The sequence below is a fragment of the Cryptomeria japonica genome, chromosome 11 (genome assembly GCF_030272615.1).
Source record: "Cryptomeria japonica chromosome 11, Sugi_1.0, whole genome shotgun sequence".
Classification (NCBI taxonomy): Eukaryota; Viridiplantae; Streptophyta; class Pinopsida; order Cupressales; family Cupressaceae; genus Cryptomeria; species Cryptomeria japonica.
The window spans coordinates 562,974,421-563,000,536 of record NC_081415.1 but is presented as its reverse complement, the minus strand read 5'-3'; the positions used below and the strand labels follow the sequence as shown (position 1 = coordinate 563,000,536).

Below are 26,116 nucleotides of genomic sequence, written 5' to 3'. Positions count from 1 at the left end.
CCCACATAATCTTTGGCACATGCATGATATAACCCTCCAAAAAACAAATGACAGATTTACTTCTCACCTGAACGTCAGATTTGGTAAGTCAAAAAATGAAACTTTAACATGAATTCCTCAAAATCAATTAACTTATTAGCAAGAGTACAGTTTGCCTTTAAGGTTTCAAGCATCAACATCAGCTCTTATGATCAGTGCAGTGGAAATGAATTCTTTAATTTTATTTTTTCTACAAATGATTTATAGTAACATGGGACTAATTGTAAGATGGATTATTTTATAACAAGTGAATCACATTACATCCCTGATTGCTGACCCTTTGTGTAATGACTACAAGGGTAGGGTGAGTAGATATGACCGTGGTTAGGTAGATTTAATAGGTACTTTCATAATGTGTCTTATACTCAATATATTAAAAACCACACTCCATCCTAGACAGAATCCTTCAACTATGACTTGGGTTCTCTAGGGATCCTATTACAATATTCTCTCGAAAATAAAAGACAAATAAATAGATTCAATTATTGTGCTAAAAATAACCAGACAAAACAATACCACGCATCAAAATCATGAGTCCCTAAAAAACTGCTACAAATCAAAATTCTCAAATGAATAATCCACTGCGTATCAACTGGTTTCTGGATTTGATGAGCTGATTGGATTTTAGTTAACATCCAATGACACAATGATCTTCAACATTCTTAGCAAACTGAACAGACTAAAGGCAATCTATGAGTATCGCATACCAAGGAACCATAAAAACTTTTCAAATGTGTCATCAACAATGGCTTCCACTTCTCAAATATGCAAAACCTATCCTCACAATGTTCTTGGGGCAGATTTAAGCTACCAGTGTCAAATGAGAACAACTTGTGCAGATAATAGGCTTCAGTCTTCTGCAAAAGGATGAAAAATGAAAACAAAATACCAGGAAATTAGTCTTGAAATTAGAAAAATCCTCATCAGTGCAAAGATATCCTTTAGGGTGAATGAAAACGTTAAAATGGGAAATCTGATATTAAATGTTTGATTAGAATAGTAGTTTTACTTCTAATATTCTTAGCAAATGGAATAGACTAGAGGCAATCTACGAGTCTTGCATACATTGGAAGCAGAAAAAACTTTCCAAACGTGTCATCAACAATGGCTTCTACTTCTCAAATATGCAGAAGTTATCCCCACAATGTTCTTGGGGCAAATTTAAGACATCCAGTGTCAATTGAGATCGATTTGTGCATATTATAGGCTTCAATCTTCTGTAAAAGAATGAAAAGTGAAAACAAAATGACTGGCAAATAATCTCAAAATTAAGAAAATCTTCATTAGTACAAAAGTTAACCTCGCAATGTTCTTGGGGCAAATTTAAGACATCCAGTATCAAATGAGAAAAATTTGTGCAGATTATAGGCTCCAATCTTCTGTAAAATAATGAAAAGTGAACACAACATGCCTGGAAAATAATCTCAAAATTAAGAAAATCTTCATCAGTGCAAAGATCTCCTTTAAGTTGAATATAAACCTCAAAATGGGAAATCTGATATTTAATGTTTGATTATAATCATAATTATACTTTTATTGACTGACTACTCAGTGAATCCTACACACAAATCAAATGAGAATAATAAAAGATTGTATAAATGTATTGATCCCTGAATATCCATACAGGTGAAGGAGGTCGAAATCTGTTTCCGATTACAGTAGCAAGAATATACATTGGATAACTGAAGATTTCACTAGACAAGAAATGCTCCCATTACGAGCAAGAATACAAAATTAACATTCCTTACATGATTGTCCCCTTAGCCTACATAGCATATTCGATCCAATTTCAAATGTACAGCTTCAAGGACTTCCAATTTTAAAAAGGGATGAATAAAGAAAAAGCAAAATAGTTGGTACATTGAATGAGCTCTGGAGACCTTGGAGAGAATATTCTCAAGAACACCATGGATGGACTGCTAAATAGAAATGAATAATGACACCTATATCCTAGGTGATAATTTCTAATCTATCTTAACTTCTTCATGCATGGGAAGACCAATTACTTGTGTACTTCCTTTCCTGAGAACAGACAGTCCATTAAGTCCCTGTTTATCCAGCTTGTGCATCTCTTTCCCCGGCAGGTAGCTAGTTTTAATAGGAACAGTATATGTTTCATTTAAATCTATATCTGGTTTTGGTTTTCTTTCTTTTTTATGTATTGCACCTCCTTCACATTTATTCCATACATCATTAATATAAGAATCCTTATTCTCCCCTTTTTCAGAAGACCTCTGTTTTCCATGAATAGCAAACGAAGATTTAGGCTCTACTAGCCTGAATTGCTGGGTATCACCTCCATTGGTGGCTTCAGTGTGAGCCTGCTCCTGTATATTTTGTTTGTCACCTAGTACTAAATCTTCATAGTTGGGATTAGATACACTTCCCGTGGGCCCATCTCCATTTGACCCGTCAGTGTGTGACTTTGCCGAAGCTTTCTTCCTTTTAGTCATCTCTACACTACCCTGCTTGATCAAAGAGAACTAAGTTACAAAATGCATTTTAACATGTACAAATTAACAATTAAAAACTGAGGATTATAAAATTCAGTAAGGCAACCATTTACAACTACGTGCATAGAGAAAGAATTGAACAAGAACAAAATCAGTAGAAAATAAAGGCAATTATCCGCAAGAACAAAATCACTAGAAAGTAGATGTAAATCATGAGTAGTTACTAAGTGGAAATTAAGGCAATGGTGAAAAAATTGTAAAGCTGAATAATTGATAAGAATTCCATGTTGTAAAGAAGAAATTGCCAAAGTAGTTATTATTTATGGTATGGAACTTGCAAGAACAAAGTTTCAACTAGTAACAAATACATAGAAACTGATGATATGTTAGTTTTGCAAACCCTTTGTCAGAGTCTCATTCATTAGATTACGATATACTTCTTCGGTGAAACAAAATCCTCAATGTTTTGTACACGTCCAATTTATTGAAAACATTAAATGTTTGTACTTTCCATGTCTTGGACAATAACTGATTACAATGCTTTCCATGTCTTAGGCAAGAATTGCTCACAAATTAATTCCGTTCACATACCTTTCTCATTTAGGTCTGTCTGAAATGTTCAAACCTTACCATACAAATCAAGTTGTTTTTTTGAGACAGTAAACCTTGCTCTAAAAGATCAATATTGTTTTCAAACTTATAATCTATTTGCAATCACTGTTGCTACATTATTCCAGCGAGATTCCTTGTTACACTTAGGATGAAGTAAGATTGATGATGCTGAGAGGATGGTTTAAGTTCTGAAAAGCTCATCTTTCAATTGGATGTGTAGCTTGTAGAGAAAACAAACTCTCTATTAAGCCATTTTGACTTCTCTTTTTGTTGGAAGAGTACTCTCAATTTGGCACGGATAACTTCTGAATTATTAGCACACAATAAGATTTAGAAGATGATTATTGCAGATGCAATTTTTACAATCGCAAAGAATGAATGTATCCAAGAGAGAAAATTATTTTAATTGCTTGTTACTTGTATGTTTTGTTCAAGTGCCATCATCAGTTGTGCATAGTGTATCTTAAATAAGAGGAAGCCTTAAATTAGCACCCTTTCAAACTTTCTAGTTCCAACGAGAGCTGTTTCACTGAATCAATCTTCTTTGATAGGAACTCGGGATTAAAACCCCTTTTGAACTATCCCAAACTGTCTCCTTGGATGATACAGACATCTTAAGCTCAGGAATTGAAAGTTCAACCATCCAGACAGATAGAATTTAGGGTAGTCACTTTCCAAAAAATCTATCCAAAGATGGACAATTATTTTACTTGATTGTGAATTGTAAGTTATGTTCAAGTAGCCATCATCAGTTGTGCTTACTGTATCTTAAATATGGGGAAGCCTTAAATTAGCAAGCATTCAAACTTTCTTGTTCCAATGAAAATTGTTTCACTGTTTTAATATATCAATCTTCTTTGATAAGAACTTGGCTTTAAACCCCCTTTTGAACTAACTATCCCATACTGTCTCCTTAGACGATAGATATCTTATGCTCAGGGATTGGAAGTTCAACCATCCATACAGATAGAATTTAGGGTGGTCACTTTCTGAGCACAACACCGAACTTCAAAAAACATGATTTGAATTGGCATTATCAAGTCCATTTATTTGAATAACCAAAATAATTTAAGTTTCACAGAGTTTGGGAATGGGGGGAAGGGGGAGGTATAGGGACATGTTTCAGGGACTAGAGGGGGCCTATGGATCCAAATTTGGGTAAGGGCAGCAGAAATATTATATACATGGACTTACGAATGGGTTTCGAAAATTGAACTATGGACCCAAATTTGGTGATGGCAGCAGAAATCTGTGTATATATCAAAGTTCCCAGACTCGCCCAGACTTTGTGAGTCGTAGGGTGAGAGATTGGGAGACTCAGCAACAGGGTCCTTGCCAAAATTGGTGAGTCTCATGGGAAAAAACCCAACCACAGCTGGGTAAGTGACAATTATGGGGGGAAAAGCAATTCACTCAAAACAAAGTGTCTTATATTTATCTCCTACACCCTAAAAGCAATTTCATTTTATTTTCAAGCGAAAGGAGAAGGAAAAAAGAGAGTTTTGAGCCAAACTTGGATTGCATTGAAGGGAAACCAACAAGGAAATTGAGTAGAAATCAGTGGTTGAATCAAATTTGGGCAGATTTGTAGCTATTTTTGATGCATCTAAAAGAGTCTTCAAAGGATTAGAAAGAGCTCATCATTGATTTCAAGCAAGATCTACAAGAAAAGTTTGTATTTTGAAGGTTTTTTTTCTTTTTTTAATAAAAAATTCATTTCTCTTCACATTTTTTTTATTTTGTTTTAGTGGAGCAAAGAAATAACATTAGGTGCGTTCAATTTTTTTGTTTTAAGTGTTATAATTAAAAAATAGTTTTCTAGTTGCAAACCTTGGATTGTTTTATATTAGTTTACTTAAAAAGTCATAAATGTTATTTTTTCTCTATTTATATGTTATTGCAGCAGTCTTCAGATTTATAAATTGTCTTTATCACAAAGTCAACTATAACCCCAGATAGAAGGGGCCTTTGTTGGAAACATGCCATCGCTGGGTAAAAGAAAGGAGAGAGAATTTGTTTTCATTGCAAACAAACTTTGCTTGGGGAAGGCATTGACAGATTAAAATACAATCTTGCACATGAACCATGTTGAGATGCTAAACCATGCCTAGAAATGCCTGTTGATGTTATGCATGGAGTGCAAGTTCAATTAGAAACCTTTCAGCAGCAGAAAAGCCCTTAATAAAAGGTAAAGAGAGGAGATGGCAGCCATTGGTCGAACTAGAGAGTATTCTTCTTCCATTCCTCCATTTTGTCCATCTTCAGGTAGTGGTAGTGGTGGTGGAAGTGGCAATGTTGATATTGGGCCTAGAGTTCGTGCATCTAGGTTAGATTCATATATTTTGCCATGCACTACTCCGGGTTCCCAACCATCACTTGAGTGCATGGGTTGGAACAATACTAAACATGATGTAGCTAAAATTGCAATTTGGAGACTTTTGGTTCTATTGTACCATTCCATTCCATGTAGCTAGGTCATTCCTTATTTAATATATAGTTTGATTCTTTGTCTCTTCAATTTGTAATTTTAGAGGCAAGTTGAATTCAAATTTAAACTCTCAATTTTACAATATTTAATTTATTTTTTAAGGTCTCACTATTGGCAAAACATGGTGGATGCCATTACTATTTGCAGGGCGGGGTTCAAAGCCCTTAAAGATTAAAGGGACCCATTTTATCTCAAACGGTGGCTGACGTGAAAGCCACATTGACAACTAGTGAGAGATATGGAGGAAGAAAGGTTGCACCATCATGATTGATGGTTGGATGCATAGAAGAAATAGAACATTGCTAATTTTTCTTGTTTCTTTCTCAAATGATTGTACTTCTTGAATGCATTGATTCGTTGATTTTGTTTCAAGAAACACAATAAATCTTGAATTCCTTTGTAAAGCTTTGCAGGGGATCTTCACTGAGGTGGGTGAAGAGAACGTGGTGCAAGTAGTTACAAACAATGAAGCAAATTATGTTGTTGTAGGTAGACTACTCATGGATAGGCTATTAAGCACCCATCATTATTTTGGACTCCTTGTCTTGCTCATTGCCTTGACCTCATATTGGAGGATCTGGGAAAGATTCCATGGATCAAAGCGTGTGTGGAGATAGCAAATAATATTTGTAAATACATGTGCAATCAAAATTAGGTCATCAACCTAATGAGGCATTTCATAGTAAGGAGTTGGCTTATCCTAGAATAACTCGGCTTGCAGCCAATTTTATCACATTACAATCCTTGCTTCACACAAAGGGAGCTTTGAGGCACATGTTTGTGCATGAAACAAGTTTTAAATCCTTAAAAAATCTTTGGGTTTCATGGGCTTTGCAATTTGCCAAGTATAGGTCCAGGTCAAAAATCAGCTTGTTGAGTCTTGGGCAAGCCCAAGTCTTGTAACACTTTCTATATATAGATATATATTAGAGGCAAAGGCCCTGGTTCGATTGGTTAAAGCATGATGGTGTGCCACACTAGCATCGCTGATCATGTTCAAAATGTTACTAAATCATCGTTCTTAAAAGAAAACTTAATAGAGAGGTGGAATTAAAAATTTAGATCATTGAAGCAGATATATTTCTTGGAAATTTATGGGCATACGAAAAGATAAAGATATTTTCAATTTCTCGGGATATTATCAGGAAACAACTAGGAAATATCAGGAACCCATTATCAGCCATCCTCTTAAAACAAAAGAGGGAAAAGTTAAAAAAGGATATTATCAGGAACCCATTTTCAATTTCTCGGGATATTATCAGGATTTTTTTTTTTTTAAAAAGAGATAAAACTTATGCTTTTGCATTTAAGCCATCATAATTGCAAAGAGAGTGAGAAAGTGAAACTCCCCCCCCCCCCAAAGTGATGAATTTTGGCAAATAGTTATATGGATTTTGAATGATTTACAGCTATTTCTTGTTAATAATTAGAGAATTTATTTATTTTGGTATCAGTTTATTTTCTCAATTTGTGCTTTTGATTGCACGTCCCCTCTGATTTAAGCCTATCCTGAAATCTTTGTTGGTTGCAATTGCTGATATGTTTAATTGGTTAAAGCCAAAGGCTGACAAAGATGGCATACATTTTGGTGATCTGCACAGAGCGTTGATGTTACAATGTTTCAATCAATGTTTAAGGAATCACATGGAAGATTAAAGTTTGCAAGTCTAGAGGCAGAATTTCTTCAAGGTTGCTTTGAATTGCCTGGTACTCATTTAATGGATGTCTAAAGTTAATGTCCACATAACAATTTGCCAAGAAAAGGTTTTCCATGCTCATTTAGATGTGTATATAGTAATATACTATATACTATATCTGACTTTGTCGCTTTCTATAAGATGAAAATATCAATTGAGCTTCAATATTATGTGTTAAGGTTATACGATGTATATGACGATTGCCTTATGGATGCTATCATATGGACATCTCAAAAATTCTATATTTTTTAACTTTTCCCTTTTTTTAAGAGCCATCCTCTATCATCCCCTAAAAAATGCTCCCTCTCATCACTGTCCCTGAAACACAGGGTAACATAGAATCCAATAGACCAACCTATACACAAAACAGTAACTACAGTTGACAACAACAGTCTCTCTAACCTATTCAAATAACTCTTTATGTTCAGTCAGTGGCAACAATCATGCATGACATTTCAGGGCAGCTATATCCTGTCTTAACAATATTTCCTACAACATTGGCAGCAATATTGATGCCCATTTTAATTGATCGCAGTATTAAGCTACTGAACATCATATTGATCAAGAATGATAGAGATCACAATAGTGAAAGCATGCTACTTATTAGTTATCATAAGAAGATTGCTAATCGTAGGACAGTTATCTCGCATTATTAACAGCTCAGAAACTCAGAAAAGAAATAAAAAGGGGCAAATTGAGATTTGCAATTGATTGATTTGGTTGGAGAAAATTTACAAGGGGATTCACAATTGTCTCCAGGAAGTTTGAACTCTAAGAGCAATAACCTTTTATTTAATTACAGTTAAACTTTGAAAATTAGGAGCAGCAGGGGAATGTCTCATCCTCACCCCCACCTCCCAGGGATGTAGAGATGTACCCATCTCTAAAACAGCCAGTGAACCATGGGGACGTGTTCCCCCCAAATATCCTAGACATCCCTCCACCAGACCACCACCTCCACCAGGACTCTGAGGATGCTGTCAAGACATCAGGAACGCATGGCATCCCTAGGATGGCCAGGGGATTCCCAGGAGTTCCTAGACTAACCGGCAGACCAAAAAAGTGTAAATAAATTTTTTATAAAAAATAAACAATGCCCAAGGCTGAACCCTAATGGCCAATGGATCCAACCAATGCCTCCCAAACCCAATAAAGCACCCCATAATCTTCATTTTTACTCTCAAATTCATTACGACAGCAATGTTGAAGAGAAGAAAAAGAGTGAGTGAAGGAGTGAAGGAGCATGACCATGTGGAGTACAATTCCAGCAGTTCTAATAATGAGAAGCTTGGTTATGCTTAGAGGCCTCACTTTACTCCATTTTATTATTTTGACATCATTGTACTCATTGTAATCATTATGAAATCTCGAATATAATATCAATTTCAAACTCAACATTTTGAGTTTTCATTGTTTAATGTTAAATTATTAAATGTTCACGTCAAAATTCAAAGCTTAGTAGTATTTAAGATTTACTAATTTGCCAAAGTTTCACTTTCAAGTACTATATGTATATCAGCACCACTGCTCTGCTGCCATCCCCAAATCTAGACCCTTGGTCCTCCGTCCCTGAAACCCATCCCCACGTCCCCCCTTCAAGTGTCACGACCCCACCATGAATGAGCAGACACAGCACTGAGAAAATCGTCTTGACCTAAGACTTCACAATTTTCCCATAGATGATGTTGCAATCCAGTGATCTACATCAGTGATAAGGCAGCAGTTCCAACACCATATTGAATGGATTGGGAAATAACAAATATCGGTGGAGTTTAGTTAAGCCGTGGTTATTTCCAAGAGGTTCGGTTCATCCAAAAGATTAGTTAAGGGCCAAAAGACATGAAGACAGGGGACAAGTCTTTACAAACTAGTATCTGTGGGGAGAGACATACCTCTTCACCCAATGAGAAGGTATAAGAATCAATATGAATCTCCAGTTGAGGGCATCAACACAGATTCAAGCATCTACAGCAGTCAATAAAAGAACACAAAATCCAGATCAGGAAAAGATCATTGTGAGCAGCAAATACGAACCAAGATCAGACCTATAATAGATCAGATCCAAATTTATATACCCAACAGCTAATAGCATTAATAAGTATCTTTGTAGTATATGTTTAGCCTATGCACTATAAGTTAGCATTTATGATATAATCTCTTATATATATGTTGAATGTAAAATACATGTGTGAACATAAATAAGGAAGGGGAGCAGTTATAAGAACGCCATCTAAGTAGGCTACCCTGAGTGGATGTCCAATGTGCCTGCCACTGGGGCCAAGAGGGTGAGTGTCCACTCTTGAGCTTCGATAGGTGGATTTCAAGGCCCCCTGTTACAATCCCCTCTCCCAAATCTGCAATGATTGACTATTGACTTAAAGGGATGAGGCATGAATAGGTAAAGCAGATACAAGCACCCCACTAGGTGAACCACCCCGAGTGGATATCCATTGTGCCTGCCACTAGGGCCAAGAGGGTGAGTGTCTTCTCTTGGGCTTAGTGCAGGAATGGCTTTGGGTGGACCTATCATGCTTCCTCCTCCAAACCCTATTGTGATTGAATGCTAGGTAGTAATATAGATAAGGTCTATTTTCTTGATGTGAAATAATAAGATTGTTCTCATCTAACCCTAATGATTGAAATGTACATATGTAGTATATCATTTGTTGTGGTTGCAAGATTTAAATCAAGGATTATCTTGTTAAAAGGGATATTTTACTAGGTAAAGATATATCTCTAATCATATCTCATCTCTTGCTTTTATTGCATTTGTGACTCTAGGGCAAATTCTAGGGTAAAACCAGATGGGGACATTACCTCAAGAAACTCTGTTGAACTATGGAAACAGCACAATCCCAAAATACATTTGATGAAGACATGTAGGCATATTCATGCCTTCATGAATGACATAATTGGAGAGAGAAAATACCGTATCATATACTGCAGCAGACAACAAAAGATCTCATTTGACTTTGTTTGGGTTCTAAAAAAGTGTGCTACCATTACACAGTTGAGGTTGTAGAGAATTGATGCAAAGCCATTATTGCATGCATTAAACCTGCCCTCAACAAAAATGTTATCTATTCCCATCCAAATTAAACTATAATAGGATATTCAAATGGAAACACCTAAGAGACTTCAGCATGATAAACCATTCCAAATTCTTTGGTGCTTTCTAATTTAAACCATGACATCACGTTCGGGCTAATATTAACATGTAAAATGGTCTGTGATAGGATTTAATATAAAAACATTGTGGAAACACAAATACAGTTCTTTTATACTTTGATTTAATGATGATAATCAAGATACTTAGTCCCTTCCATCAAGGCTTTATTATTGTGGTTTTCAACCATGGAATGGATTTTCCATGCAGACTCAAAATGTATTCCTAAATGTCTGAAACAATATTAAGATTGCAGAATTACATGCATATGATGCATTTGTCAAAAAACAACTTTAATCCCTTGCTTTTAATGTGATTGAAAGGGTTACAAGTATTCTTGTCACGATAAACATTGCAATGTGTGAGACTTTATGTGGGATATTGCGCAATTTTTAAATGGTTTGCTAATCTTATTAGGGGATACTAGAGATATATCATTTCCCCAGACTGTATACACATTATTCAGCAGTGAGCAATCATAAACGGATTCATTATGCTGTGTACATCACAAGGGAACCCATACCAAATCACAGATACAAGATCAAACTGCTGTATGCAAAATTGGTTATCAATGTCAGATCTGATCTCTTCGATGATTGATTGATTGAATGAATGATTCCTTTGATTTGATGATTTGAGGTATTGGTGAGTGATAATTAAGTGATTATTGATTTGACAATATGATTTGCTGATTGATTGTTTGCTTGAATTGAATGATTGGAATGATGATTGATAAGTGATCCTTGAATGATTGGAATGATCTCTTTTATTCTTCATTGGTGAAAGGGTCACCACCTTTCATAAGACTTGAGTCACCACCCTTCATTAGAATTGAATCACCACCCTACATTGCTTCCTTTGAGAATAATAAATTATTCTCCAAATTGATCTCCCTTCCATCTCTTCTTCAAATGAACCTTCTTCCCTTTATAACTTCCCATGTGAGGTGGAGGTCGCATCTCTTCATCATGCATGCCCTTTGGCAAGAGACAAGCTTTCACAATTTCCACCATTTGAAATAGTACACCCCTTCATAATTTTTACCCTTTGAAAGAGACACAACCTTTCTACTTCCCATTCATTTCTTCTTCCATTAATCCTTCCTTGGTTCACATGCTTCCATTCATTTCTTCACTCCTTTTTTCTTTTCAAATGATCTCTTCTCCATTTTATATCTCATGTTTGAGAGTCATAACTTTTCATTCCATGCCATTTGACCTTTCATAAACTTAATTACATTTTAATTATGTTATATTATATTTTATTATTTTATGTTTTAATTTATTATGAGTATTTATTTTTAAATCCTATTTTAAAAAGGGGACATTACAACCCCCTATCCCCTATAGGGGACATTTTGGGGATACAAGGATGGGTTGAAAATGCCCCTTCTTCATCCCTCTTTTTTTTTTAATGTCGGAAATGTACCTGGGACATCCCGAAAAAAATAGGAGAGGTAAGAGATAGCTAGCCATCCCCAAGACAACCAATGGACGTCCAAACCGTCATGGAGATGACTAGCCATCCCTTATGACCCCAGCACTTTTTTAGTGCTTTTAGAAAAGAAAAGAAATACTATTTTGATTAAAAAAGGGATGCATGGACCATGAAAGCCTATGTGGTTTTGAAGACACTGCCCTAAGATTCCCATGAGGGGAACTACCCCTTGATCCTGTTGGGGGCATTGCACCCAAACCCCACCAATTTATATGTATAACCAAGTAATAGACCAATGATTAATCATAATCACAAAGTCTACAAAATGCATATACTTTGTCATAGATCTCTGCATCTTCATAGTTAAAGTCATAGTCAAGGGTTATCTTGTTTTATACATTGGACGATTTGTTTAGTGTACAAGGATTATCGTAGGCAAAGTTGTTATGCTATAGTCATTATATCGCTAAATATGAGTTAAGTCATAGTCAGTAGGAAATGCCAATTTCGTTACGCAAAAAATTAAGATGTACCAATCATGCTCTTCATAGGCGATAAAACAATCCCATCTATTAGCATCTCAATTGAGGGCAAATTGTAATATAACCGAAGATCCACGAAGTTTCCTGACTGGGGGACGAGGGGACGTTGGCATGGGGGGGACATCGGGACGGGTTTCAGGGACAGGAGGACCAAGGGCTTATAATTTGGGGACAACGAGGGGGTGGCGGAGTGACAGCGGCGGAGCGTTGTTGGAGGGGTAGTGCTGATAAAAAAATAGAGGTAAATTGAAATCTTCAAGGAAAAATCTGCAATATAACATCTTTATGTGTGCCCCATGAAGGCCAACTAGTTTTCACAAAGTTAAAGGATGCAATCAGTATGAAATGGCATGTGACATATAGTAAGTGACCCAGTGGCATCCCCGACAAAGGTGGCGGAGGTGGTGGAACTAGTGGTGTTGTGAGGGGATGTTTCCTCCAAGTCCCCAAGTCTCGAAAACATCCCCCTACAGGGACATAGCTTTTTTTGGGGGGATGTGTCCCCGTGGAACACTGAATATAACCAATTATCTTTTAGTTTTTAGTTTTAATTAATCATTCCTCTTTGCTAATTAATTTGACAGCATAACATCCAGTCTTCAAGGCTTCAAGAAAACTTTGATGATAAATCTTGCATGAATATTCTCACCAATCAAGCATGTCTTTATTAACTCATGTTCATATATATATATAAAGAACATCATAACTCCTATTCAATTCCCCATGCTCACACAAGTTCTATAACATCTATGATGAATGCTTGATCAATGTTGTCACATGAATATTTGAAATTTCCTTATATTTTGAAATTTTCCCTATTCCTTAATAGTTGTACTCAGCCATTCCCTAAAAAAAGGCTTTAGAAATATCCATCTTGGAAATGCATGCCCCTTTCCCTTGCTTTCCCAGTCCCAGAAACAAGGGTCCAAACTCCAAATAGATATTTTACTGTAACAAGAGACATCATGCCTTGAATGTAAATCTATGAATAAAACAACCAGCAAATGTTGCGCTACCTCCTAGGACACTAAAACAATGCCATGGTTGGCAAAGATCTTTGTTGTGATATTTTCACACATCGCCACATTGCAAATGGGGACCCCCACTTTTCTCCTTTTAGGGTAGTCATTCTGCTAAGTGTCTCAGTCTTTAACCTTTCAGTAAGAGGAGGTTAATCTAGTCAATTAGCATATGATGAGTCAGGGTTGAAGTTGCTAAGGATGTCAAAATTACAGGATTATTGTCAAAGGTGTCAATATCGTCAAATGTTGTCAAGTTGCAAGATATTTCCCAAAGTACTTGGTCCTAGGGTTTTAGAGTGGCATAGGTCAGGATTAACACATAATTGTCAAGAATCACCCTTCGATAATGAAATTCATCTGAGTAATGAAGAAAGGAGGCGTTGAGCTCATAAAGGCTAGAAAAGGAAAATTTTGACAAAGTCATGGTCTTGCCCAAGTTGTGGCCTTGATGATAGCTTGCTCATCAAGCGGTATTTGTATGAATGAACCCTCGAAATGCACCTAAGGGAGGATTTGAAGGAAAGAAACATCAAAGTTATCATCTTAATGAATCATTTGTTTAAAGCAAAGGTGAAAAAACAAGTATAGACTTGTGCAAATCAACCTTAGTTTTCCGCCCTACTTTGTGCAAATGAACCTTTATAATCCGCTCAACCAACTACCTTGTGCAAATGCATGGGCAAAATGCACCCAAGTTTGTGCAAGTGGATATAAAAAATGTGTCCTCCCTTGCAAATGTGTACAAATGCATGATGAATGAGTGTCGAACTAAACAAACTTGTGCAAATGGAAGGATAAAAGCCGCCTTCGTTTGTGTAAATGGACCTTAAAAAGCCGCCCTAGCAAGGTGCATTTGTGCAATTACATGGTCAAAAACCGCTCAATCAAGAGATCTTGTGCAAATGAACATACAAAATGAGCCCAGGTTTTTGTGCAAATCAACATACAACATGCACCCAAGTTTTGTGCAAATGAACATACAACATGCACCCAAGTTTTGTGCAAATGAACATACAAAATGTGCCCAGGTTTTGTAGAAATGAACATGTGTTTTGCACCCTAGACAAAATTTGTGCATCACCAAGTGTAAAATCCGCTTCCCTTTATGCAAGCCTTGAAATCATTTCCGCCCAGCAAGGATGAGGAATCAAATCAAAGTCAGACCATGAAGTGGCTAAAGGCCTAGAATTCTAACCTTGAAGCATGATTCAGATCTTTGAATCCAGCAGTCAGGTCTTAAAAGCATGAAAATCAGACCTCAAGCAATTGAATGGGACCTTAAGGCACTGTATGATCAGACTTTGCAACATATAAAACTCGGTAATCCAACCCTAAGAATCACACAATTCAGCCTGAAATTAGAAATCAGACCAATCAAAGATCATACCAGAACGGAGAATGTGTGACCAGACTAAGATCAGACTTTAATCAGACCTAAGACATCGTTTGATCAGGCATAAATCAGAGCACATAGCGATTAAAGGAGTTGTAAAATTACTAAATATTATATCTTGTATATTTGATCCTTTTCTTGCTGTCTTGTAGGTAATTAAGGGAGAAAGTGAAAGGAGCAAATTGCAAACAACATCTCGAGGGAGCAAAGAGAAAAATTGCAATATCCATATCATCATACAATCAAATCAAGGAGAGACACTACAAAGCAAATGTAGGGATCAAGGCAAGGAGGAAGTTAACATATTTGCCTCACTTTTTCAACATTACTCTACATAATGGTCATCACAACCTCAGATGCTTGGAGTGGACAATCAGCGATATCAAAAAGCCAACATCAAGACGAAGACTCAAACATCATAACTTTGGGATATAAATCAAACTCATGAAGAAGCTAGCATATTCATGCTAAAGAGGTAACATCAAGTCTACCAAGGCGTTCAAGAGCATCATAGCATCAACTCTACTAAGCTATAGAAAAGACAACTTCAAGATATACACATCAAGACAATATTGCCATACATCCAGTGAAAGCAGTGAATCCAGCAACATCAAGAGTTTAGCAAGAGCAATCACTAATGAGGGAAGTGAATCAGCATCACAAGGAACCCTACAACATCAAGATGGGATGCAACACAAGGCTAGCATGACAACAAGAGGAGCATAATACCTTCAAAGTTTTCATTGCATCATGGAGACGTGAGGAACTCAAGACTTCAAGGAGTAGAGGAGAGATCATACCTATACCTCACACTTTCAACATTGCAATTACTACATAAGGGTAACTCCACAAGTTAACGGTCTTCAACATGGGGAACTTACAACACCAAGGTGTTCAAATGAAGATGAAGGTAACTCCAAGACATTCAAGACATAAAGGACAAAGGGAAATCAATCACCTCAAGACAAGGAACACTTCAGCAAAGCAAGGGCAACTCAACATCAAGGCAAGATAGGCAAGCAAGGGTAAAAGGTTCACTTGATCGTGATGATGCCATCATCATCACACCAAGCTTGGGGATGTTGAGTATTAAGAAATATTGCTCAACTACATACACATGATGAGGTATCAAGTCTACAATGCAAGTTGAGGTGGCATACCAATCATCAATCAACCAATTGGAGGGCTCCAAGTCAAGATGTCCAAATACCATGCACCTGACTCACCTTATAGGGGCTCAAACTTCAAGATACCTAACCTACTTTATTATTGGTGCTCATTTAAAATTTGGACGTGTTCCAAATATTGTAATTATTTCATTGCCCAGAATAGAGTTTGTTGTAACAAACCCTAATTAGGGTTTTGCCTTGTAAATCTCGGCCATTGATTGTGAATCAATCCGAGCCACTCATTATAATGAGCTCTCTATATAAGGCTCAATCCTCTCATTTGTAAAGGTTAATAGAGGATCAATAGACATTAGATAGCAAGTGGTAAGAGTAAAAGTTAGAGCAAGAGGAGAAGGCAAAGATTGTTGCCAAGATCTTGTTGTAAAGAGCATATTGTTTCATTGAAGTTATGGTGAAACCTCTAAGTTAATTCAAGATGTTGCATGGTCTCTACTTCTCATTTGCATTAAAGTTGGTTAGATGAATGAAAGATATCATTGTTGATGAATGGTGTACCTAATGTTCATACTAGTTGCAATTCGTTGATTGCAAATTGCAATGCATAGTCAACTGCACTTGTGTGAAAACTTAACTTCTATTACTTCATGCTCATTGTTTGTGTGGTTGATGTGCATTGGTGATATCAAAATCATTCGTTTATCCTTAGGAGATTGCACCAGTTTTGTGTAGTTGTTCCTTGATGGCGAAACAAAGATTGGTTTGGTCACACCTAATCAACAATCAGTTCCTACATTCTTAGGATTAGATTAACTTTCTCAACCCATTATCTTTTTTGCTATTTTTTTCAAGTCAAGTAAATTCCACATTCCAACAACATTCAAGCATTCAAGTTCAACGTAAGTCCCTTTGTGATTCCAGAATATCACATTGAACCATTGAGCTTATCCACACATCAAGACCTGACATTTGGAACCTTGGAGTCACCTTAGTTGATCACATAGTTCAGTATCCATGGAGATTTTGTTCAAGAGAGAATAAGATGCCTTGGTATTTTATTTTGTGTTTGAGTTGCATAAAAAACACATCAACAGTCTCCACTCATGCTATCATAATAATCTTTTGTTTAAACAAGATTTCCAATGCCTAACATTCATAGCCGATAATTGGCTGCATAAATATCAAACTAAACAAATGATATAATATACTACTTTCATAACACACCTGATCTCAGGTACATCAATCAAGGTAGATCATACCACATTGAATTTCTAATCTCCCAGGAAATTATTTCTGTGTTTCTTATTGATCCTTTCAATTTAGATTTTAGTTTATGTACCACTCAAATATGGGTCCTAAACTCAATTGCATTTCATGTATTCATTGTACACACAGGCAATTTCATTCTAGTTCTTGAATTTATTCAAATAATGCCAATTTTTTTTACATATCAAGTTCCAGTTACATTGTTAAATGGCACATTTACCATAGGAGAACCAGCGGTACACCATATGCATTTAGTAGCTGATTTAGATAATCATAAGACACTATAACTCTTCCTATGAAGTCACTTATAAAATAATTAATGACTAGCACTTACAGCCATAGGAGGTGCAAGGGATACGCTGATAGGTAAATAAAAGGAAGACGTAAATGAATTTTAAATATGAGTTCTTCAGAAGCATACAAGCAACAGGAGGATATAAGAGTTTTCAAACACTTTACAAGGAATAAGTGAAAAAGAAAAAAAATTCACTGCGCTAGAGATCAGTAGTGAGCCTAGCCCAGTGCTCTCATATTATAAGCATGAAATCTCACGCCTGGTTAATTCGAGTAAGGATTAGGCCTCTAACTGAAGAACTACTTCAACCTCTGAGTCCGTAGTGGTTCATCAGGAAAAAATCCAGGCATCTCGTGTTTGTCCACAATGAGTAGGGTTTGGGAGTGGGAAGAATATTTATTATCAGTGAAAAGTGAGGAAGAATTAGGGGTTATGCGCATGCCAATTCATTAGTGAATTTATTCCCACAGAATACTATACCGGTAACCTCAAAACTGCTCGACAGTGGGTTAAACCTGTTTCCAGGCGTGAGATAGGTTTAGCATAAAATGTGGACTGGCAAGTCCACAACAAGAGCCTCTTGGCTAAATATTAAAATATAAGACTCATGGAGTCTGAAAGACAATACGTCACAAAATAGTTAATAGTAAACATAGACAAAACCTCTTGGTTAATGATACTTTGATTCATGCAGTACATCCCAGGCAGTTCCTCAACAAGTCATATATCAAAAACAGATCTAAAACATACCTAAAACAGATCCTTTTTTAAATTTTTTGTAAGCAAATCAGAGGCCCATGAAAATAGGTTCCTTTTTGTAGGCATATCAGATGGCCAATGAAGGCAAAACAGACCGACTGTAGACAAAAAGTATTGGAATGAAAGGAGGAATCCCTAAGGCAATCTCTGTATTAGAGACATGGAATACTTTTCAGACATATCCTTAATGTTCACCAATAATGCTGCAAGAAGGGCATGCCCTCTCCTCCAGGGATTGTCTCCTAAAAGTTGAACTCCAAGAAGACTTTCCACCCACACTTCAATGGAAACTCATTCCCAGTATAAGGAGGAGGTGTATCCGTTTCAAAGATGAATTCCGATAGGACCTTGGTGATGGATATATTCCATTTTAAATGCCCCAAATTAGTTCAGTAGCAGTAAAATTTAGATTGCTGCTCTCCTCAAACCAGAAACCTCTATTAAGTTCAGGGAGAACTCAATCGATTTCCTAGTGGCAATAAATGTTGAACTACAGTTGGAATCCTAATTTGTTTTCAAGGAGAAGCCCTATGGGCTGACCAATTAGGCCCCTTTGCTACTGTCTCCATGCAAATCTTCCTGTAGAATCACCATCAAATGGTGTCAGCTATGGCTAATAAGGCAGGGCACAAATTTCAGGCTTTATAACAACTAACTGGCTGATGTTCATATCTCCGTGTAAGTTTTCCTGCTGAATCACTGGATTTGTCTCGAAGTTATCATTAATAATTTCCAATACTGCTGGTCATTAAAACATTAACCAAGTTTTTTAGTACAACAATTTGTGCAGAAACCTACAATTCAAGTGCATACTGCTTTCTAGAAATTGGATCACCAGGTTCAATAGGCCTGTAAAGCATCATAGAAGTTAATATTTATACCATTCAGGTACTCTAACAAATAATAAAGTAACAGGTGCTTTCAACACTCACCATTGTTGAACTAAATTTTACGTATTTTACTTTGCTTCCAAGGTTGAAAATGTTTAGTTCTTCTAAGCATGCATGTGTCTGGTTCATCTCCAGAAATTATTACAATTTGCATATTACAGCTGATAATTTGAATTTCAAAACAAATAATGAATGTGCACAGATTCTAGGAACCATTCCTATTTGAATATTCAATGAATACAAGTTTAGAATTTAGCTATGATGGATCTGATGTAGTGATTCAGTGAATGACTAAATATATAGGGAACTGTTAAAATTGTGGGAGATCTAATTATATTTGTATGTGCGTTAGCATATATGTCAATGGGGGCATTGGACTGCAAACAAAGAGGAGGATTGACCTCCTGGCTAACATACTGGTACGAAACCTCACCATATTGACAGTAAGACTCATTCTCCAAAACTGCAACTTAGAAGTTACATGAATGGCACTCTGAAGATTAATTTAATAATTTAATGAATAAAAAACATAATTCTGCAAAAAAATGTAAGGTCGCATGTAAAAGCCGACCCTATTGCTGGCTTAAGCTTTAGCCTTTTGATGTGTTGTATCAATGCAATTTGAGATCTTCGTTTAAAGGAGGAATTGAGTTCACAAAGCAATTGAATTTTTCAGTACATTCATGTGAATACCATAAATAACAGATTTAAATGCGTACATTGCTAAGCTTAGTCAATTTTTTCTTCCGTTCCTTTGCTCTGTACACTGCATGCTTTATGCCATTGTTGTCCATCCAACCTTGTGGCCAAAGTTCTGCCAGCTGCAGAGCAAATGCGTGTTCATGTCATCACTAAAGATTCCAAAACACAATCAATAACCCACAAAGCAGTCAATGTCATAACTAAAATTCAAACATCAAACTTGCATGTAACAGAACCAAAGCAATCAGATGTAGTCAAGAAAATAGATTATTTGAGATATAGAAGTAGAAAAATAATCAACAAGTTCATATTAGCAGCTACAATAAATTACTAGTTTCTGTATATTTCTTACAGGATATTCCTTCTCCATCCCAAAAGAATATATCCTTTTATCCAATACTGATACATGTATAATACTAATACTCCTTGAATACCCCATGTTAATTTGAACCAAACATGAATCAGTATCACAATATGGCCTGAGTACATACAGAGAAATCAGATAAAGCTGACAAAATCGTAAATTTATCCGATAAAACAATAAAAATAGAAAAAAAAAACTTATAGAAGAAAAAATCCTTCAAACATACCAACCACCTTTGTACTTACACAAGGAGTATTTCTCACTAAGCTATGTTAGCTTTGCATATCACATGCACTTGCATTCAAATGTGTGTGTTGGGAGGGGTGGGGAGGGCACGGGTAAGTGACGTGTGCATACACACATGTAAACACATGGGAATGCAAGGTGCATTGTGCAGGTGTGTGAGTACAGTAGACACCTAAAATTGACCACCTTTGGTCAATTTACACTTATTTCATCTAATTGCCAATCATTTATGTTATATAAAGAATATTCTATTTAATTAATATTATCTATTTTCTTCTATTTTTCCTAAAGGCATAGCCTAAAGTAAATTATTATCTTTAATTATTTACCCTTTATCCATTAACCCCTACTTCCAACAATTAAAGAAATAATGTTATTTATTTAATTAAGCCCCTCACATGTCACACACTCCTAATTTACCCACTTGCACTCTAATCTCCTTTTTAATCTTCTACCTAGTCCTCCACTAAGAATGTGCAAACACAAAATCCTCAATTAAGTGTGGTCAACCCCTCCCCATCAAATCAAACACATGGGCCCTTTACACAAGCACATGGGTCTTACTTCCTCAAGTACCCAAAAGGAATTACTAATTCCTTTATTCTTCTCCATCATCCTCCACCATAGATCTTCATCTTCCAATCTCAACCATCCATTCAATCTCATCCCAAATCCTATGTATCCAGAACTTAGTCATTTTTCATTCTCTCTCTCTCCCCCCTTTTTCATTTGAGCACCATTATGTTGCCAAATTTTCAAGTGAGCACACATCAAATCAACTATCATGGGCAAATCTACACAATGGAAGGTTTAATATAGTTTGATTTCGTTGAGTTATATGCTAATTTGACCTCTTTTGCCTAATCTTGACTGTTGTGTTTTGTGATTTTGGGTTGTTTTAATGCTGATTTGGTCCATTTAGGAATCACATTTCACTGCACACAAGTACGCATGTGTGGGTGGGTTGTGTGTGTGTGTGTATTGCACCTGTGCAGATGAAAGTTTGTGCACACATCGACTGTGTGTGCATGCAAGCATGAAGGTTGGTGGGCATGCAAGTGCAAGCATGTGCATTTGTGTGTGCAACCATAGGCATGTACATGTGTAAGCATGTACGTCCATGTGGAGACATGCATCTACGTGTGCATAAATACTATGTTGCAAGAATATAGTACCAAGGGACATCATGTATTGTCTGTGTTTGTCGGCATGGGTAAGTGATGTGTGCAAACACACCTGTAAACACATAGGCGTGCAGGGTGCATATGTGTAGGTGTGTGGGAGTGTGAGAGTACACAAGTATGGGTGGGTTGTGTGTGTGTGTGTATTGCACATGTGCACATGTCGGTTGTGCGTGCATGCCAGTGTTAAGGTCGGTGTGCATGCAGGTGCAAGCATGTGCATGTGTGTGCAACCATAAGTGTGTACATGTGCATCCATGTGGACACATGCATCAATGTGCGCATGTATGACAGTAAGTGTAAATACTGTGTTGCAAAAAAATATTTGCAGAGGATATCATGTATTGTAATGGTCACAACACATTCAGTGTCTTTTTAAGGCAAGAATGCAGTCATATTTCTCCATAAATTGTAGGTTGTCTCAGGCCATTGTAAAACTTCTTACAACTTCTTGTGACATATTCACAAATCCCCCCATTGCAAATGGGGACCCCTACTTTTTGCTTTCTAGGGTTTGTTTTCTTGGTCTTTTAGGTTCTGGGCTTTTAGCCTTTGCATTGAAGGGTAGCCAGGGGGCTCATTAGGATAGCAGGCTCTGCTTGAGTCAAGTGGATCTCCTCAAGAGGTCAAGTCAATTGAGTGATTAGGGGATTATTTAGATCATTCCTAGGGTGTTTTTTTTGTACTATCCGGTCGCACTTCAAGTTGCTAAATCAAACCTTGGTTGAATGCATAATGTACTCCTAGGTCCCATCCCTTACATCAAGGACAAAGCGAATTCACCTCAAGGACAAAGCGAATTTACCTTAAGGATTCTGGAATGTCATCATGATCCTCAAATATCCTGAAATCTGGCTAAGTTTGGAATGTCATCATGATCCTCAAATATCCTGAAATCTGGCTAAGTTTGGAATGTCATCCTGGTCCTGAAATTTGACTAAGGCTGGAAAATTGAAGAATCCTTCAAAAACTAGATTTTGCATTATAACTCCTAGAGGTCCAAAACCACTCTCAAACATCCTGACAATATATATGGAATATAACTTATACTTAAATGTTATATTCCATATATGAATCCTGACGGAGAGACTGAAATGTCAAATTTCGCTCCTGACCCTTCCAAAGGGTCCAAACCGAATTTCCTTGGATCTACTTTCCTGGTCCTAATTTGCATAAGAAACCTTGTCCTTATGGTGGTGTGAAGAGAGAATTGATGTGTGAAACAAGAAGTGATGAAAAGTGAGGAATTTGGACATGATTACAAATTTCGCTCCTGACCCTTCCAAAGGGTCTAGAGCGAAACCATCATTATTACTTATTTCTTGATTAAGGACATTGAATAATAGACTTGAATGGCGAGAAGAGGATTCAAGAGGATAAGTCTAAGGCATGATGAGTGGAAAAGGTAAGGAATTTGAGCATAAATGTGAATTTCGCTCCTGACCCTTCCAAAGGGTCCAGAGCAAAATTTCACCAAGGACCTAAGATTTCACTTAAGTCAAAGAGTGGTTGGGGGTATTTGCAAGGATATGAAAAGAAATGCATCAAAAGGTCGAGTCTAAGGCAAAGACAAGTTAAATTCAAGGAAAATTGAGCCAAGAATAGGAATTTCACTCCTGACCCTTCCAAAGGGTCCAGAGCGAATTCCTCTATAAGACACTCTACATTGCCCAAAGCCATGAGCTAATCCATGTCCCAAGTATTATTGAAGGCAATTCACTTGTTTGAATGAAGAAATGTGGGAAATGGAGTCAGAAATTAACCCAAAATGCAAATTTCGCTCCTGACCCTTCCAAAGGGTCAGAGCGAAATTCATATAAGACCCTATTTCTTCACAAAATCTTGAACTAGATGCCAACTTGCGGAGCAAATTCACTTGATCATGATGGAAGGGGGGCTAAGAAGTTATATCCAAGCCAAGGAAGGGAGGAAAAGGTGAGAAATGAGCCCAAGTAAGAATTTCGCTCCTGACCCTTCCAAAGGGTCCAGAGCGAAATTCACATAACCTTCATTTTCTTCCTTGTCATGGCCAAGTTTTGAACGTCTAAGGCATGGTTGGAGTGACCTTGGAGTGTTCTAGCCTTTGAAAGAAGGTTTGAGGCGATGAAATGGTGAAAATCAACCTAGACTGAGAATTTTGCTCTAAACCTCATTTTCTTCCTTGTTTAGACCAACGTCTTAGTTCCTTGGGCATATTTGTAAGTGGATTGACATGTTTTTGCCTTAGGAAGCAATTAGAAGTGAAGGAGTGAAGGATTTTGTCCTAAATCATGAATTTCACTCTTGACCTTTCCAAAGGGTCCAGAGAGAAATCCTTTGAAACTTCTATTTTTCACCTTGTTTGAGCTAGGCAAAGGGCTAGTTGTGAGATCTTGATGTGAAGAGGTTTGAAGATTAAGTCTAAGATTATGAAATGATGAAAAGAGGTCTAAATTGAGCAAAATAGCAAATTTCGCTCCTGACCCTTCCAGAGGATCCAGAGCGAAATTCTTATAGGGCCTGTCCCTGGGGAGGATCCTAAAGCGAATTCCACTTTGAGGCCTTGTTAATGATTTAAGCTAAGAAATGCTATGTTAGATAAATATATTATGTATGCTTAATCATCTTTTGGTTTGTTTTGCAGATGGAGGAGGATCCGGCCAAGACAAGGGCAACCTATTCCAATCTTATCATCATCAAGGACACTTCAAATGTATGGAGGAGGACTTCAGGTGTTCGGGAAAAGCATTGAGAGATTTCAAGTGTTCAAGGATTTTCGAGCTAGCCTCAAGATCTCATTCTACCACACAAAGGAACCACTTAATGACAAAGAAGAATGACCTTACAAGCTCTTCAAAGCAATATGAGCTACCAGAGGAGAAAGAAATGACTTGACCATAGGAAGCCTCATCAAGCACATAGAGAATCAAGGAGTGCATCATTCATCGCATCAAGGACGAAGGAGGATCAACCAAGGTCAATTCAAGAGTACAGTGAAGAAGCAGATAGTTTCAGAAGAGTTAATCAAAGATAAGCTTCTCATCAAATATCAAGAGATACAAGCAAGTACCAAACAAGGTGGCGTCCCAGTCACTATTCCTCTAGTCTGATTGGTCCACCTCAGCATGTCCAGATTCAATGTACCTAATTTATCGAGGACGGCACTAACTTCGGTGTACCTACCCCTGCTTCCTATTGGTCCTCACTCCTGGAATGTAATTTTCTCATTGGTTAAGGAAGTTTGTTATAACAAACCCTAATTAGGGTTTTCATCTTGTAATCCTAGCCATTGATTCTAAGTCAATCGAAGCCTTTGAATTGTAAAGAGCTCCCTCTATAAAGCTCTGGCTCTTCATTTGTAGAGGTTAATAGAGAATAGGTTAATAGTTAGGAGTTAGAAAAAGAGCGATAGTCAATAATTAGTAGCTCAATAGTAGATAGCATTTTAGAGTAGAGTAGAAAGAGAAGGCAAAAGATTGTTTCCAAGACATTGTTGCAAAAGGCATGTAAATTTCATTGAAGGAATGGTGAATTCTATGTGTCGATTCTACAATTTGCATGGTCTCTATACTTCTCAAATTTATTTTCATGTTATTAGATGAATGGAAGAAATTTGTATGATCAATGGTGAAATTTGTATATCCATACTACTAGCGGTTTGTTGATTGCAAACTTGCCTTGTGTAGTCGACTAGAATCATCCAACTTAAGCTTAACTTCAATTATCACTTCTTCATTGATATGCATCAACCTGATGGTGTTTATGCTTGTAGCGGTGATCTGAACATCATAAAACTACCCTTAGAAGATCGCACTAGCCTTGTGGAGATGATCATAGCATGTCAAAGCAAGACTTAGTTAGAGTTTCATCAAAGGTCATCCATTGCTCCTACATTCTTAGTGTTAGAATTAGATTCCTCTCTAACCCTTATCCTTTTTTCCCTTTTTTTTAAAAATCAAGGATCAGTAAAGACCCACGTTCCAGTGATATCCAAAGTAAATCAGACGCTCAGGTCATCAAATGTAAGTCCCCTTGTGATTCCAGCAAAATCACATCATACCGCAAGAGTTTATCCACAAGTAGAGAACCTACATATAAGAACCTTGGAGTTGCCTCGATTGATCCTTAGGCGAAATCTTCAGCATTCGGGGAAACTTTGTTCAAGAGAGGATAAGATACCTTGGTATTTTATTCTGTGTTCGCATGTGCATGAAAAACAAATCAACACAACTCCAACAAATTTGGAAAGAGAATAGCTGTAAGATTTTATCTGATGGGTGGATGGGTGCAGGAACAGGACACTAATTGACTTTTTAGTAGCTTTAACAACGCAGCTATGTATGTGGCAGCTAATAAACTTTTGAAGATAAGGCCCTAACACTATTTTGGAGCCCTTGTGTTGCCATTTGCATTGAGCTCTCCTTGAGGATGTAAGGAAAATTAGTTGAGTGAAGAACA

General features: G+C 36.9%; 1 protein-coding gene across 3 annotated transcripts in view; it reads right to left on the bottom strand.

Annotated features, from left to right (window-relative positions):
* Nucleotides 1-1,613: 1,613 nt before the first annotated feature.
* The window catches only part of LOC131080106 (ubinuclein-1), a 76,702-nt gene continuing 52,199 nt past the window's right edge, over nucleotides 1,614-26,116 (bottom strand). For all 3 annotated transcript variants that reach the window (XM_058018201.2, XM_058018202.2, XM_058018200.2), the window contains 2 exons: nucleotides 19,906-20,007; nucleotides 1,614-2,504 (listed from right to left, as the gene is read on the bottom strand). In XM_058018201.2, coding sequence (XP_057874184.2) covers nucleotides 2,004-2,504; nucleotides 19,906-20,007 — 603 coding nt within the window. In that variant the 3' untranslated portion in view covers nucleotides 1,614-2,003. The remainder of the gene's footprint in view (nucleotides 2,505-19,905; nucleotides 20,008-26,116) is intronic.